The sequence below is a fragment of the Eumetopias jubatus genome, unplaced genomic scaffold (genome assembly GCF_037043125.1).
Source record: "Eumetopias jubatus isolate StellerSeaLion01/CBP00866 unplaced genomic scaffold, mEumJub1_p1.0 scaffold_1, whole genome shotgun sequence".
NCBI classification, from domain to species: Eukaryota; Metazoa; Chordata; class Mammalia; order Carnivora; family Otariidae; genus Eumetopias; species Eumetopias jubatus.
This window is the reverse complement of record NW_028274807.1, coordinates 175,073,068-175,090,402: the sequence shown is the minus strand read 5'-3', so window position 1 is coordinate 175,090,402 and position 17,335 is coordinate 175,073,068. Positions and strand designations below refer to the sequence as shown.

The window sequence follows — 17,335 nt, the reverse complement described above, 5'->3', positions numbered from 1 at the left end:
TTTGCTCTACATACTCAAGTCTTACCCTTGGTAAGACTGATTTGAATGTATTTCTTCAGTTCTTACGCTACTTTATACAGTGTCAGCAAACTAACAGAAAGTCAATTAGCCAAATAAGCAGTTTGGTTATACCTATGCCTGGCATTTATTTTTAGGCAAAGAGGTTATTTGTCTTAAGTGACTTTATGTTGGTTTGCTGAATTTACTGATAATATTAATAAATGTACCTGTAGACCTACAAAGAAAAGGCTAAGGATTTCAGAGTAAATATAGTCAGAAAGCATATTGACTAAGTACCTGTGAATTGTAGATATTCTTAGAGAATACAAAGAAGTCAAGAGTGATAGTTACCATTTTTGGGGGCTCTCATCCTTAGGCTTATGTTCTATATTTTTAATAGATGTTAAAATTTAATTCCCAAACAAACCAGTGTTGTTATTATCACCATTATCCCCATTTACATGTAAATTTTATAAGGAAATCAAGCAAGTGCTTCCAACGAACGTACCACAGCAAAAAGGGGGAGCCAGAACACACAAAAAAGCAAGCTGACTTTAGAGTCCATTGTCTTATAACTCCTATATCACTTGCCTCAAAAAACTTAGCTCTACAGGCTACTTAGAGAATGAAAACTTGTCTAAAAAGAAAATTATGATGAAGGCGCTAAGGCAATACAGTGAAGCAAAGATAGTCTTTTCAGCAAATGATGCTGAAACAATTGAACAGCCACAAGCAAAAAAAAAATTTTAAATGAATCTAAACACAGACCTTAAACCCTTTCCCAAAATTAATTCAAAATGGATTGTATACCTAAATGTAGAACACAAAACTATAAAGCTCCCAGAAGATAAGGAAATAGGAGAAAACCTAGATGACCTTTGGTATGGCCATGATTTTTCAGATACAGCAAAGGCAGACCCATGGAAGAAACACAGAATAAGCTGGACTTCCGTTAAAATTAAAGGAAAAAAAAAGCTGCACTGTGAAAGACAATGCCCACAGAATGAGAAGTCAAGCCACAGACTAGGAGAAAATGTCTGCAAAATATACATCTGATAAAGAACTGTTATCTAAACTATGCAAACGATGATTAAAGCTCAGGGATAAGAAAACAACTCCAATAAAAAAATGGGTCAAAGACCTTAAGGGACACCTCACCAAACAAGATACCGAGATGGTGCACATGTATTTGAAGATTCTCCACATTGTATTTGGTCAGGAAAATGCAAATTAAAATGAGATGCTGCTATGTGAGTATTAGAATGGCGAAAATCTGGAATACTAACACCAAATGCTGGCTAGGATGTGGAGCAACAGGAACTCTTTTTCATTGCTAATGGGAATGCAAAAGAGTATAGCCACTTTAGAAAACAGTTTGGAGGTTTCTTACAATACTGAGCATACTTTTTCCATACAATCCAAATATCACATTCATTAATATCTTCCCAAAGGACTTGAAACTTATGTCTATACAAAAACCTGCACCCTATCACTTATAGTATCTTAATAATTGAAAAAACTTGGAAACAAATAAGATATTCTTCAGTAAGTAAATGAATAAAAATTGGGGTTCATCAGACAGTGGAATATTATTCAGTGCTAAAAGGAAATGGGATATCAAGCCATGAAAAGAAATGGAGGAATTTTAAATGCATATTACTAAGTGAAAGAAGCCTATCTGAAAGATTATATACTGTGTGATTGCATTATATGACATTCTGAAAAAGACAAAACTATGGAAATGGTAAAAAGATGAGTGGTTGCCAGGGGTCAGAAGAGGGAAGAATAAATAGGTGGAGCACAGAGGAATTTTAGGTCAGTGAAAATGCTTTGTGTGATACTATAATTATGGATACATGTCATTATATATTTTTCCAAACCCCAAGAATGTACAACACCAAAGGTGAATCTTAAGTAAACTATGGACTCTGGATGATGATGATGATTATGATGTGCCAATAAAGATTCCTCAGTTGTAACAAATGTACCACCAGTGGGAATGTTGATAATGTGAGAAGCCATGCATGTATGGGGGTATATGGGAAATCTGTACCTTTCTTTCAATTTTACTACAAAGCTAAAACTGCTCTAAAAATTAAAAAAAAAGAAAATTCAAAATACAAGGTAGCATAATGATTCAGATAATGATTCAATAGAAAAAGGACTGACTCAAGGTCAGAAGTCTTGCATCCTGGCTGTGGTTAAGTAAAGTATTAAACCTCCTTGCGTATCCGTTTATTGATATGCAGAAAATTACTAATTTTTAATATTTGGTGAAAGAGGAAGAGAGAGTACTGCAGTGTGGTTGAGAAGCTGCATGTTTTAGCCAGGTTCCCTGGGAACAGCTTAGAGTGAGGCAGGTACATACAGACAACAATGCAGGATCATATTTTATTGTGCTGGCTATGGACTCATTTTAAGAACAGAAACATGCAACTGGTAGTTTGGCATCAGTCAGCCACATAGACTATCTCCAGACAGAAACTATGTGGGAACAGTCTTTGGAAGGAAAGAAAAAGGGACTTATATGCTAGCTGCCATTTTATGATGGGGCTGTATTATTTGGACTTTTGACAGCCAGTGGTACTGAGAGAACCTGAAGGAATGCATAAGATGGGTCTTTAACAGTGGGAATCCAGAGTAGGCTTGGGAAGATGGATGGGATTCAGATAAGCAGAATGTGGGGCAAATCCTCTGCTAGGTACTTGGGAAAAGCCTTTATCCATGTTTTCATCTGGCAAGTCTGTGAAGATATACTCTTAAGAAAAATGAATCACAGACCTGTACCTCTGAAACAAATAATACATTATATGTTAAAAAAAAAAAAGAAGTAGAAGATAGTAGGAAGGGAAAAATGAAGGGGGGGAAATCAGAAGGGGAGATGAACAATGAGAGACTATGGACTCTGAGAAACAAACAGGGTTCTAGCAGGGAGGGGGGGTGGGGGGATGGGTTAGCCTGGTGATGGGTATTAAAGAGGGCACGTACTGAATGGAGCACTGGGTGTTACACGCAAACAATGAATCATGGAACACCACATCAAAAACTAGTGATGTAATGTATGGTGATTAACATAACATAACAAAATAAAAAAAAAGATTTTCAAATTATGCACATTAGTTTTCTCTCTGTGACTTACACAACTCTTTTCTGAAAAGAATATCTGTGCTCTGTCCTGAATGGCAGAGAAGTAAAAGAGACAACATATTTAATAATTTCTTCCATTAATTTTCTTAAATGTTCTAGTATATGTTTCCTCTCATTCAGAACTGACTGAAGATTGTAAGTGTATTGCACTTTACTGAAAATGATCTACATCATTTAGTAGAAAGGCTAGACTTTATTTTCTATCACCCATTCAATCATCTCTCAAGATAGCACTTCATTTTTGTTCTATGGTCATCTCTTTCTCTTTTGTGGGTGTGTGTGTTATTTGTGTGTGTGTGATCTCATTCTTTTTTTTTTTTTTTTACTGCTCTGATGGTCTTATAAAGAATGATAAAATAAGGTTGCATTAATCCATTGATTACATCTTTAAATTTCCCTTGGCTAGAGGTGTGAGCTATTTTCTGTGTATAATTACCATTAGAGCCATTTAAAGTTATTGACTTAAAAAGATGGGAAAGAGAATCTACTTTGATTTAAATGAGCTAGCTTTGATATTTACTTGTTTGTAGATCATGTCAGTCATTTTTTGTAGCTTGTTAAAATAAGGAATTTTTAAGAGATAGTTTATTAAATGACAGTGAAATTGGCATAGATATTACACCTTAGCTATGAAAATCAGGTGCTAAACTTATTAAAATGTAATATCAATATTTGATCTAAAGTGGATTCCAGTGGGACATTTTCCTAAAACCTAAATTGTGTAGAGTCGGAATTTATACACACTTTTCTACTTCATATCTAACTCATTTTAAACCAATCTATTTTACATTTTCTAGATATCAGTAAAATTAGACTGTCAATTAAAATTTCATGGTCTACAGTATTATCTTTAGACAGAACTGGAAGCAATACTCCAGTTAATAATCTAACTATAAAAATAGCAGTATTGCTCTAGTTTCAGCAATAAGAAATTATAATTGCTCAATGTCCTAATTTCTTTTAGTTTAAGAAATTTAGCTATTGCTAATCTTCTGCATCCTCAAACTTTGTGATGGGCTATGGTTGATATCAAACAAAGAAATAAAAATAGAGACTTCGTCATTTTTGAATCATGTGGGATCTATGTATACAGATTTATTTTCTGTATGTAGGTTAACCAATGATTGGGTATATATTAGATTCACTGTGGTCATAACTAGATGTGAATACTAATCTCTATTATATTTAGGAGGTTTATAATAAACAGGTTATCACATGCAACACAGGAAAGCAAGGATAAAAACATTCCACATTAGTCTTTCTGTAGTTCCTCATATTGACACAAAATTTGACATACATTTCAGGTAAAAGAGTCCTATAAGTTCATTTCATTGGTAGTCCATCTTCCTGGTATTTCATTCATAATAACGCATCAAGTAGAAGGCAAAGGGTATGAAATCAGGCAAATGGGTAGACTATAACTTTTGTTTTCTGTTTATGCCCCTAATATTCCCTGATAGTAGGAAGAATGAAATGTTTGATGTTCAATCACTTCATATAGTGTGCCTTCAACTTATCAGTTAACCTTGAAATGTTTACATATATTGGTAGTTCAGTTTTCCACATGTTCTATTTTCTAATGCCACCATAAAATCTACCAATGTCACCTGACTGTCAGACACAGTTTGTACTAGTGAATTTCTACCATTTTATGCCCAGAATGCAATTAGAGGAGTAGTTTAGTACATTACAAATGCCAACTATTAATTTTTCAAAAGTTGAATGGTCATGATACATCTACACATGTAAATGTCTTTAAATTCTAATTTTTACAGAACATTTTAAATGCAGATGCCTTAATTTGTGATTTAATCATCTAAATAGAGTACTGAGCTTTGGTAATTTCGGGGAAATTTTTCTATTCAATAGTGCAAACAGTTGAAATATTCTAATTAAGTGAATATTTGAGAACAGAGACTGGGGAGGAAGGGTGTTTATCGCTCATGAGAAAATGTGCATATGGACTCTCTGAAGGTGAGCGTATTAGTCTCCAATATTAAAGCTATATACATATATAAAATAAGTAAACTTCTCAAGTTTGTGCTCTTAGTAACTATATTATTAGTAAACTATGCTTTGGAAACTGAAGTGAAAGAGCACTTGCTTAAATAGCTGCTTTCTGGTCCAAAGAGAAAAACAGGTTGGAATCTGGGCCCTACACTACCTAGTTGGTAACTTGAGTACATTATTGCTTCTTCCCTTGTCTCAATTTCCCCATCAGGAAACTTGGGGATGATAACAATAGTGAGCCCAGAGGTTTGACTTAAGGATTCAGTGAGCTAACATTTTTTATTCAATTAGTAGAGGACCTGTGTAGAGTTGACCTGTAATAATAACCTCCTTGGATTTTGACCACTGAGTTTATTCATAGAGAAGTATGTCCTTGGTAATTATCACCCTATTTCTCTTATTTCTGTTATAACATCTAACATTGTGCCTAGAACGCAGTTTTAGTATTTGCTGAGTAAGTTTAGAGGAAAGAAAGTGTTAGCATTGCTCTATTTCCATTTATATATTTAAATTGCTGTTAATTTTCTTTTCAATTCCTTTTATCTATTTCACCCACCCCCCACCTGCCTCACCTCTGGTGACCACCAGTTTGTTCTCTGTATTTAAGACGCTTTTTTTGTTTGTCTCTTTCTTTCTTTGTTCTGTTTCTTACGTTCCACATATGAGTGAAAATCATATGGTATTTGTCTTTCTCTGAGTAGTTCACTTAGTATTATACTCTGTAGGTCCATTCCTATTCTTGCAAATGGCAAGATCTTTTTTTTTTTTCCTGAGTAATATTCCATTGCGTATATACCACACCTTCTTTATCCATTCTTCCATGGATGGACACTTGGGTTGCTTCCCTGTCTTGGCTATTGGAAGTAATGCGGCAATAAATATAAGTTTGCATGTATCTTTTTGCATTTGTGTTTTTGTTTTCTTTGGTAAATACCTAGTGGTAGAATTACTGCATCATATGATAATTCTATTTTTAATTTTTTGAGGAAACTCCATACTATTTTCCACAGTGGCTGCATCAGTTTGCATTCCCAACAATACTGCACGAGGGTTCATTTTTCTCCACATCCTTGCCAACACTTGTCATTTCTTGTTTTTTTCAATTAAATTGAAAATTTCAATTAAAAATTTGGATTTTTTTTGGTGTTGATTTGTATAAGTTCTTTATATATGTTGGGTATTAACCACTTATTGGGTTATATCATTTGCAAATATCTTCTCCCATTCGGTAGTTGACTTGTCATTTTATTGATGGTTTCCTTTGCTGTGCAAAAGCTTTTTATTTTGGTATTGTCAATAGTCTAATTTTATGTTTCCCTTGTTTCTAATTTAATGTTTCCCTTGCCAGGGGAGACATAGTGAAAAAAATGTTTTTATGACTAATGTCATAGAAGTTACTGAATATATTTTTGTCCAGGAGTTTTATAGTTTCAAGTCTCACATTTAGGATTTTAATCCATTTTTAGTTTATTTTTGTGTATAGTGTAAGAAAGTGGTCCAGTTTCATTCTTTTGCATGTAGCTGTCCAGTTTTCCCTGCACCATTTGTTGAAGAGATTGACTTTTCCTCATTGCATATTCTTTCCTTCCTTTGTCATGGATTAATTGACCATATAATCACAGGTTTGTTCCTGGGCTTTCTATTCCATTTCTAAATTGCTATTGAATTTTTAGAAGCTGTACCACATTAAATGATGCTCACATATTTTCATTTAGGCTTTTATTGTCTATAAGCAGTATGATCTCTGTATTAGGTCCTAATATAAATAAAAATATATATTATATGTAATCAATCATTTGATTGCCTTATGCTTCCCTCTCTATAACTATATTCTCTTTGCTAATTATTCACAAAAATCTTTATTTTTAATACTAGAATGTTTTCTCCAATTTTTTGATAGTCAACCTTATCTATATTTGTGGCTGTGTTTTGTTTTAAACACCAAAGAAGCTTATATGAAATCAAGATAGAATATTTTAATATATTTTATTAATATGTTCTTTCCATCCCTCCAGATACCATTTTAAACTACCTTTTAGAATATTTCAAAAGAAGAATAAAAAAAGTCGGTCTTTATCTTTCTCTATGAATATTACCAAAATCATGAATTAAAATGTTTTGGCTAAATTTATAGGTGCTTTCTTCCGTACCTGAAAATGTCAGCTGTTTAGTACAGTTTGATTTTAGTTGGTTGGTCTTTCTTTCTTTTATTTTAATCATTTCTGCTAAGCCATATTTTAACATATGACAGAACTTGAAATTCTCACTTTTTTTTTTTACTATTTTTTGTTTAATAATTCTGCATAAAATTAGGGCTATGATTATGTGGTTTGATTCCATCTATGTTATCATAGATTAAGTTTTCTTACTATATTTTACCATCTCTTATTAATTTAAAAAATAAATGATAAGTTGAAATATTCATACTATTTATAATATTATAAAATTTCTAGTTATAGTTAAATCTCTGATTTCGATATCCTAGGTTGTTATGGAGAATTATTTTCTTTTAATCGTCTGTTTTTAATAAGTGATAAGTCAGTTTGGTTGCTAATTTGGTTATTTTCAGAAAATATTTGAATCTAACCTTTTTTATCTTTTATACATTTTTGCATATTGATCTTAGGAAAACAGTATGGATTCTTGCTTAGAAATAAAGATTATCTTTACAGACTGAAGTTTAACTTATAATTAATTGATCAATGCTTCTCAGACCTTATTGTGCATACTGATCACTGGGTATCTTGTTAAAATGCAGAGTTTGGTTCCGTAGGTCTGGGATGAGACCACATTGTGAGAAGCAAACACAGATGACTATTCTAAGGGCATCTAACGATGACTCAACAGGAACTTCTTGAACATCAAAATTAACATGGAGAATTAGTCTACTCAAGTAACTATGGATGGTTCTGGAAAGAGGATGAGTGCTAGAGATAATATAGAGAAAATATAGAGATATATAACTTTCAATTCATTCTCTAATACTTATTAACTATTTACTCTTGGGCAGATTGTAATTTTTCTTGGTCTGCATTCTCAGTATTTTGAACAGTACTAGGCACTTGAGAAATATTGGTTGACTGATTAAGATTTCAACAGAAATAATCAATTTCAGTGATGACAATTTCAATTTAACAGACATTATTGAACATATTCCATAAGCCTGAAAAGGGTAGTAATATCAAACCACTTTTTACATGAATTGTTCTTCTCTGAAAGCTAAGTGAAAAATTATATGACATATAAACACTGGCTTTCCTAGCTGGGACATTTGTCTGATGGCCTTTAGATATCAGCAGATATATATTTTATATCACTTAAATTGTCTTATTGGCCAAAATTTAACATTTCTATGTTGCTGAAAATTCCTAGTTTTTCCTAAATTCTAGAAATAGGTGATGCACCCAAATACTTCTCACATTGATCTCTTCTAATTAAGTCAGATACAGAATTATATTTGGCCAGGAGTTTGCTGCATATTAGAAGAGCTTTACTACTACCGTGTCATTATGTCATTAATGGTATGATTCAACTGTTAATGTAAATTGTGACCAAGAAATCTAGACATTTCAGAAAATAAATGAGATATCAAATGTCTGCTGTTGGAGAGTACTCCAACATAATAACTTAAACAAAAATCTGATTATATGCTATAAAACATTTAAACCCAGATGTGGCCCCAGCTTCTCACTTGATGACAGAATGTGGAACACATCATTAATAATAAACCCAACATCAGAAGCTGGCTTCATACAAATTGTAGTTGGCTGTTATTCTCTTGGTTTCAAATTGGGTAATTAATTATATTAGCTACATTTTGTGTAATACCCATATTAGGCACAATGATATGTTTGCAATGAAACAGATACTGTTTGGTATTGTTAATGGATATGACATGCATGGCAATTGTTATGTCTTTCTTTCTTTTAAAATTATTGTTGTGACCAATTAGTTTTCATCACTTATTTTTGTACAACCCTGACTACCTATTAGTGTTTTAAGAGCCATGTTTTTAAAAAGTTGCTAATTATGTTTATGAGACATAAAATTGGGCATATGCTTTAATTTTTCCTTTTTTCCTTTTTTTTTGCCTCCTTATTAAAACATTTAATGGTGATTTTGTCAAGAAACCAATCTTGGGCTTTCCCTGATGACATCAGTGGTCTGATAATTTGCTTTTGATAACTTCTGAGTTTCAGAGAAAACATAAGAATCATTTTATGAAAGATGAGAACTTCTTAAACAGCTATCCCTTCATTATGTGCTATATGATTGCATGTATATTAGGACGATTTAATGCAGTCTGATTCATGAAGGCTTCATTCTCTCTATGATAGGCCACATAACAGGATAAGTCTGGGCCCTTTGGCTATGAAACCATGTAGATGGTTCCTTCAATTCACTAGCTCTGGTAAATACTGGCATTGAGAATCCTGTTGTTTGGTGGCTGAAAGTGCTAAGTAAGAGCAGGCTTATAAAGCTAGATTAAACAATGTGAAAATTAGCTTGCATTTCTCTAACGCCAAGTTCAAAATTTTCACCAGAGAGTTGACTTTTCAAAATGCATAGTGAATAGTTGCATTTGTTATTAACAAGCAAATGGGCATTGTAGCGTCAAGCATCCGTTTTATTTTTAATGGGCTTCAAAATCAACAATCATTCAAGTGATAGTATGATAATTATCAATACTGTGTCAGAATAAAAGCAAATATCATTTATTCTACTATGGGGGTTCAGAGATTGCTCCTAATCAAGAAGAGGATAAAAGGAAGGGAATATGCCCACGGTTTTAGTAATGTTTTAAAATGAAAATAAATGGTTAAGACTTATTTTAAGAGCCTTACTTCTGTTAATTATGTATTTTCTTTTTAGAGTGTTTCTCTCAGAAGATGGCAGCCTCAAGATATATAACGTTACTAGGTCAGATGCCGGATCATATACTTGCATAGCTACAAATCAGTTTGGCGTTGCAAAGAACACTGGCAGCCTAGTCGTAAAAGGTATTTTATTGTCTTCATTTGTGCTTGATGAACATTGGAGATATGTATGCATATCACAACCTCTATCATAATGTCAAATCTGTATCATAGTATATATGTGAAATATTTGATTTCACGATTTATTTAAGAGTTGTGTTCCCATATTCATTAATAGTATGTTTACTTTGCCAGTGAGATACCATGGCAGATGTGAATACTTTGGCAGTTGAATGCCTTAGTGTAGGAAGCTATGGACATTTTGATAAAGTCCGTTGATAATATTTTTCTTGGTTAAATTTCCTTCAGAAACTCTCATTTTGTATGAAATTTTTACCATGGATATAAGGTTGTCAAATACATAACCAGTTCATTTATTGATATAACTCTAGTGCATAGCTAGTGAGATGCAGACCCTCTTGCATACACTTTAATGAGTAGTTTGTTTCAAAGAGAAAAAAAAATTAAAGTATCTGTGTCTGTGTAAGTCATTATTATAGTCCCATCACAGTAAACCTATAAGCTCACATAATTTGTGATGATAAAACTGCATACTCTATTCTTCAGACTTTTAAGCTACTGTCAATACAAATGTACCTCCATATATCACCAAGGGACATAATTAGTATTCAAGTATCTATTCCCCATCTTTGCTACTTTACTTTGTTGAATCTCAGCTCATAAAACTAGTATGTTTACTGGAAGACATGTCACTTTTATCATTTCATTGCCTCCTCGATGATTAAAATGACTGTCTTGATAAAATAGTTTGAACAGCTAATTAAGCCCAAATAATTAAATTCAGCAATCAGTGCTTTATCAGCATTTCTATTAAAAATAAATATATTAAATAAAAATTAGTTAGCTACTATACTTCAACTACCCTTTAAAATGTCTCAAGGAAAAAAATAATACCTACCTTTATCCCTGGAAGATATTTTTGCCAACATTGTCTTAGCGTATTACATTATGCCTGCTGACAATTGTCTGAAACACTCAGGGGAAATGTGATTGATGTAACTTGTGTCAAAATCTTACCAGTGTGCCACATTTTGAAAAACTTTACTTCCTTAAGATTGTATTGTCATCAGATTTTTAAGACAGAGATGGACTTAACATTTCAAGGAATATGCTGTAACTATATCTAATGATAGGATATGTCTCCAGCAAATGTTTGGTACTACCCATATATTGAAAAACATAAATGCTTTTCAGCATTAAGGAAAAAAAAAGAGGAGATTTATTCCCTCATTTCAAATTAAGAAGGTGCAGGTTGTAGGCATTCATTTTAAAAATAGGAAGAAGGTTAAAATATGGAGGACATTACAGTTAATTTTTCCAAGAATGGAGAAATCCAGAGGGAATTAAAACATAAAATGTAAAGGATAGAAGGTATTGGTAGTAGAAATGTAGTTTCTCAATGAAAGTTTCTGCAGAATACTGGTGATACAATAGGTGGACCAATGGTTTTACTGCTAAAATACAGTGACGGGCATCTTTTTATCCCAGAGATTCTGGTGATAAAAACGTTACTGGATACATTGGACTGAATGAATAGTTTCTCTTCCTCAAATGTTTCAAACATTTGGAATCATGATGCTGTCCTTTAGCAAAAAATGGGAGAAAAGTAAAAGGAGGAGACTCACATAAATATGTAACTCTGAAGAAGCTGGACCATGCTTACTTCTCAAGGTAGCAGTTGGATATTTCCAGATATGTAACATAGCCATGTTTTTTCCCAGTTCTTTGGATAGAAACAAGTTCATCTGTAATTTGGGGTAGTCCATAAAACACACGATCAACTCTCTCTACAAGGGAGAAAATAACTAAATAAGATTGCTCAGTTTAAAACAAAATGAAACAAAGCAAAACACAAAAACTCGACGTAGTTTTATTTCTAGTGTTGTTTGCTGGGGCTATTGAAATGAAATTATCACAATCTGCATTCCTGGTCACCTTAATCTTTTCCACTCTTCCTTCCTTGGTAGGATTTTTCATTTTCTTATATACTATATACTTCACTTATTTGTCATGTCTATGTTTTTTTCTCCCTCTTTCCCTTCCTCTAGAAAGAAGCATAAAGCAGGCAGGAATGTCACAAATCCTAGAATAGTCCTGGGAACTGTATGTGTTCAATAAATAATTATTGATTGAGTGAAATGATTTTATCTTACACTCTTAAGTTCTTAGATAATCTCTGTTCTGACTTCCTTGCTCTAAAATATGAAGGTTTTCTATTTCTCAGGGGTTAAGCTTAGGATACTTTGTAATGAAGAACATCAAAGGAAAATAATGAACTTCTAAAATGTTTTCACTTTCCCTATTTTAGGGTTTGTAGTTATGTATTTCTAACACAAAGAGAACTTACTTGGCAAGGGGGAACAAATGTGAAGCTACATGAAAATCCTACAGACTTCATGGAGAGAACTCACTGTTCCAATATTTTCAGCACAAAGAAGAGAATCATTTACATATGCAAACAGGGCATATATCAGTATGCATGAATATCAAGTAATTTTCACTCATTTATATCTAATAATGAGAAGGAAATTGTGTTTGTTATTTTTAATCTTCATGAAATACCCACATTCCATTTTAAGGGGGATCTCTTTGCTTCTTTGCCATTGACAAGAACCACATTATAAAGAAACACGTACATACACAGTAACACAAAAACAAATATTTAAAAATAACTACATAAACACAAAATGTGTACAGTACAAATAAAAGCATCTTTAGAAACTTGATTTTTTATTGATCTGTGTTCTATGATTTTCTTTTTATTAAACTGTGGGATTGCTATGTAAATACAGGTCTAAGATAAGTCTGTCATTAGCATGTCCTCTTAACTGGACTTCTATTGCTAATTCTCTTTCAAGTAGGAATGTTAAAGGTATTCCTGACAAAGAATTATTATTTTACAACCTACAAATTTGAAGCTTTAATCTGAGAAAGAATTATAATAATAGGCATTGATTCAACCATTTTCCTATTAAGAGTGTAGTCATCTGGTTGTTTAAGATGATTTAATGTGTGTGTGTGTGTGTGTGTGTGTGTGTGTGTGTTTGTATTTTCTAGTCTATGATGTTCTTCTGATTGTCATTACGGAGTCAAATATAATTTTGTTTCTCACACCAAATCAGCATAGAGTGACCTTACTGGTAATAAGGTGGTAAGGAGCAAATGAGAAATTTCAGTAAAGCTGATGAAACAATCATCTCTCTTTGAATTGACTTATCAGCCTCAGTCATGCAAGAAATGTTGTTGTTAGATAACATGTAAAAAGATAATAGTTACAAGAGTAAGATATTTTCCAGCTTAGTTTTAGCTGATATGGCTTATCTGTGTTAAGAGGATTCTGAAGTTATCTGCACTGTATGTCAGAGATTTCTATTTCACTCATGCAGCAGGGATAAAGCCATTTTCCATTCAAACATTGGGAGTGCAATTAGCATCAGCCTTGCCAGAGCCTCAGAAGATGCCCAGTGTAATCTGAGGACGTGTTCCTTAGGCACAAACAAGAAATCAAAAAGAGAGAGAGTTTAGGTGTTTTCATTTTGGAGGACTTGCCTAAAATTACAGTGTGTACATACCCTTAAGAAGTATATGAAAATCACATAAAAGGGGAAATTCTTTGATCTGGCATTTGAAAAATTATTAAAAAGCAGAGTAACAGTAGGCTATAAAAATGATCTTGTTTGCAGGCAACATTTGTCTTTGTTTCCCCACTGGAGAAGTTTTGGATGTTCAATTATAGGCCTCATTGCTTCAGCATTATTTTCAACTGAAATGTCGGAACTTGGAAAAGCATATCTAATGTGCAAATTAAGTTTATTGCTGCTCATTTAGTTGTTTATTCTTTGTGATAGAAGTCTTTATTATACCAGCATGGAGAGTGGCCTATCCGTTTTCTCTAGCAGAAGAATGGTGTGCACCATTATGGTTCTATATTTACGAAGAGAAACACCAAGATAGGTAGATAATTGGAGGCTTTGTGGCTTCAACAGGCAGTTTAAAGGATTTGAGGTGTTGAGCCCAGCTTTATTGAGAAGCTCAGCTTTATTGAGTAAACCAAAAGTACAATTTCACAGAAATGACAAAGCACATTGGAATACACTGGTCATATTTTAGTGACTGAAAACAGCACTGAGGAGAAGTCTCCCAGTACTGCTAATATTTTCCTCAGAATGTTTAATTATGCACTCCAGTTTTGCACAAAGAATGATTTAAAGCAGTTTTATAGAAAAGAAGCTTTGATTTAAAAATTATTAGTGGAAGCATTTAATTTTTCAGGTGAAAAAATACATAGTGAATTTGTATACTGGCCAGGAATTTTCTTTCCTCCACCAATATTGAAAATAATGCTGAGTGAACTCTTGACGCTTGAATTCCATAATCCCTTTAAGAAAAAATATAAAAAAAGAAGAAAGAAAGAAAGAAGAAAGAAAGAAAGAAAGAAAGAAAGAAAGAAAGAAAGAAAGAAAGAAAGAAAGAAAAACAACAACAAAGAAAACCCCCAAAACATTTATTTAAGCAAATACAATATCAATGTTATTTTGGTCTTCGTAACAATTTAGTCCACAATCTTTTAAAAATGTAGCACATACCACTCAGATAAAATTTCCAGGTATGTTGAACAGCGTTTTTTTTTAATTATTATTATAATATATAATGTAAAGGAGAGAGATTAATGAACTTCAGGTTTTCACCTTTTGTTTTTTATTGTTCCAGACATTTTTCATTGAACAAATTCAACCTAAATTGGTTAAAGTTTTGTTTAGTTTTGCTTATTCTTAATAAAAATAGGGAGCGTATGGCTAGTCTTTCAAGCTAAGTAGAGGAAGCCAGACAGATGCGTCTACACCACTTAAAGTCACAAAGAGCACAGACTTTGGAATTAAATTAACTAGCTCTATTACTAACTGGCATGAGACCTTGAAGAGTTTGTTTTTACCATTACTGGGGATGTATTCTTTATTACTATTATTATTAACCACCACTTATCAAATATACACTGTGTTCCAAGCACTGTGGTAGGTGCTTTATGTACATTATCTCAGTGATCCCTCACAACACTGTGAAGCAAGTATCATTATCTCTTTCACACAAGGGGAGACCGAGGCATAGATTGCTAAAGCGACGTGAGCATGGCCCTTGTATTAGTAAGTGACAGAACTTTTTTTCATCTTAGAGTTGAATATATGTAATAATAACTGCCTGAGACACATGCAGTTTTACATGACACTATTTCAAGTCCAGTGGAAATAAAAACAGAGTAATTTGCAAAAAGTAGTACTTTTCCTAAATCAGCTTTCACTTATTAGAGTTCACTATCTGTTTATACTTTTTTCCATTTGAGGTGAACTTTACACGTAAAGATATACACAAATCTTAGGTGTATCTTCGCTGAATTTTGGCAAGTGCCTATACCTAAGTATCCCAAACTCTACCAAATATAGAATGTTAACATCACCCTTTAGGACATTCCTTCATGCCCCTTTGTAATCCCTCAATTCCTGCTCCCACCCGATTTATAGAAGCAACTACTCTTAGGGCTCTTTTCTGCCACTAACTTCATACAAATGCCATCATACAGTATATATGTTTTGGCTTCCTTCACTTGGCTTAAACCACTAGTATCTACTTTCTCTTTTTATTAAAAATGAATGAAACAAAACTTTAACCAACAGCAGGTTTAGTCTGTGCAGTAAAAAATATCTTGAACTGTGAGTATTTTTGTCTTCAGTTTCCTTCCCCAACCTGTACACGTGTGTGCCCTTTGTATTTGGTTAGGAATTGGGAGTTTAGTAATATGTCCTTGATTCCATTCTGTGCTAAAAGAAACTATTAGACTCCTCTGTTGCTTGATCCTTCTATTTCTAAAGTGGCACGGTGGTCACTTATGTTCTAGTGCCATTTTTTAGGGATAATGTGTATCATTACGATGTACAAGACCCTCGGGTGCAAGTTCTGTTTTCAGTCTGTGGATCCTGAATGCTCAAGGAAGCAGCTACCAAATTCTTTCAAGCCCAAGTGAGGGATGGGTGTGGAGGAGGGCGGTGCCGAAAGGGAAAAGAGGAATCAGATGAATACAATTCACAGTGATTCTCATCTTCTCGCTTCTATGTTCTCATTTTGTCTTCCCTCACCTCCACATAAATGCTCAGAAGAAAACATCCTCTTTCTGCTAAATCCTGTAGCCAGGCAAAATAAAATTTCCTCATTCCATTTCCTATAAAACTACAGAATTCTTCAACCTGATGATTTACTGTGGCCCAGCACAGAGTTACAGTCGGAGGACAGGGTGAACATTATCTATTTATAAGAAATATAAATACGATGCCATAAATAGTCATTCCCTATTAGGTATTAACAGCTTTGAAACTGAGTAGTTGGCATATCTAATTCATTAAGCAGAATCTAGGGTGCATGCTCTTTTTAAATAGATGTCAGACCCTATTTTGATTACTTGTTAATATAGAAGATCTCTGTTTACATTTTACATTATTACTTGCTAGGGAATTTCTCAGTCCTACCTTGCATGATACTTAGACATATTTTCTCATTTAGACAACTCCAGTGTTAGACAATTACTTTCTCTAGACTGTTCTTTGTTTATTTCTTTTACTCGGGGGTTTCGGTCGTCTTTTCATATTTGTTCCAAATCATTTAAATTTTGAGGTAAAAGATAAATGGGTAACGGTATCTGCAGGTAAACTGGAATATATTGGCTGTGGTTATTTTATGTATAATTGAAATTATGAAATTAAACTATACTCTGCCTGTATTGGAATATACCAAGTGCTGCATGCAGATTTTAATCTGTAAAACACATGTCTGAGCAGATAAAGCTTGCACTTGACTAAGAGGATAGAAAACATCCTAGCCTTATGCAAGTATATGTACAAAGAGGAAAAACATATTATAAAGATTAAAAACTCTTCCATTGCTGGCTTGCTAGAGGAGGAAATTAAAGACTCCATCACACTGATTTCCTTGTTTTTTTGCTATCTCTGTAAAGAGTTTATTTCAGAGATTAGCTTTGATTTTCCTCTATTTGCTTTCCCTAGAGTTAGTAATTTTCTTGTTTTGTTTGCTTAATTTTCTATGGACTTGACAATAGTTCATTCCTCAATTTTATCTCTGTTGCCTCCCTTCACTATCAACCTGTCTTTGTGTATGAGAGCCCCGTTGCCTAAACA

General features: G+C 33.3%; 1 protein-coding gene across 1 annotated transcript in view; it reads left to right on the top strand.

Moving 5' to 3' along the window:
• CNTN6 (contactin 6) overlaps positions 1–17,335 on the top strand; it is a 151,490-nt gene that overhangs the window by 96,473 nt on the left and 37,682 nt on the right. Inside the window, 1 exon segment of the mRNA XM_028101740.2 lies at positions 10,030–10,157. Coding sequence (XP_027957541.2) covers positions 10,030–10,157 — 128 coding nt within the window.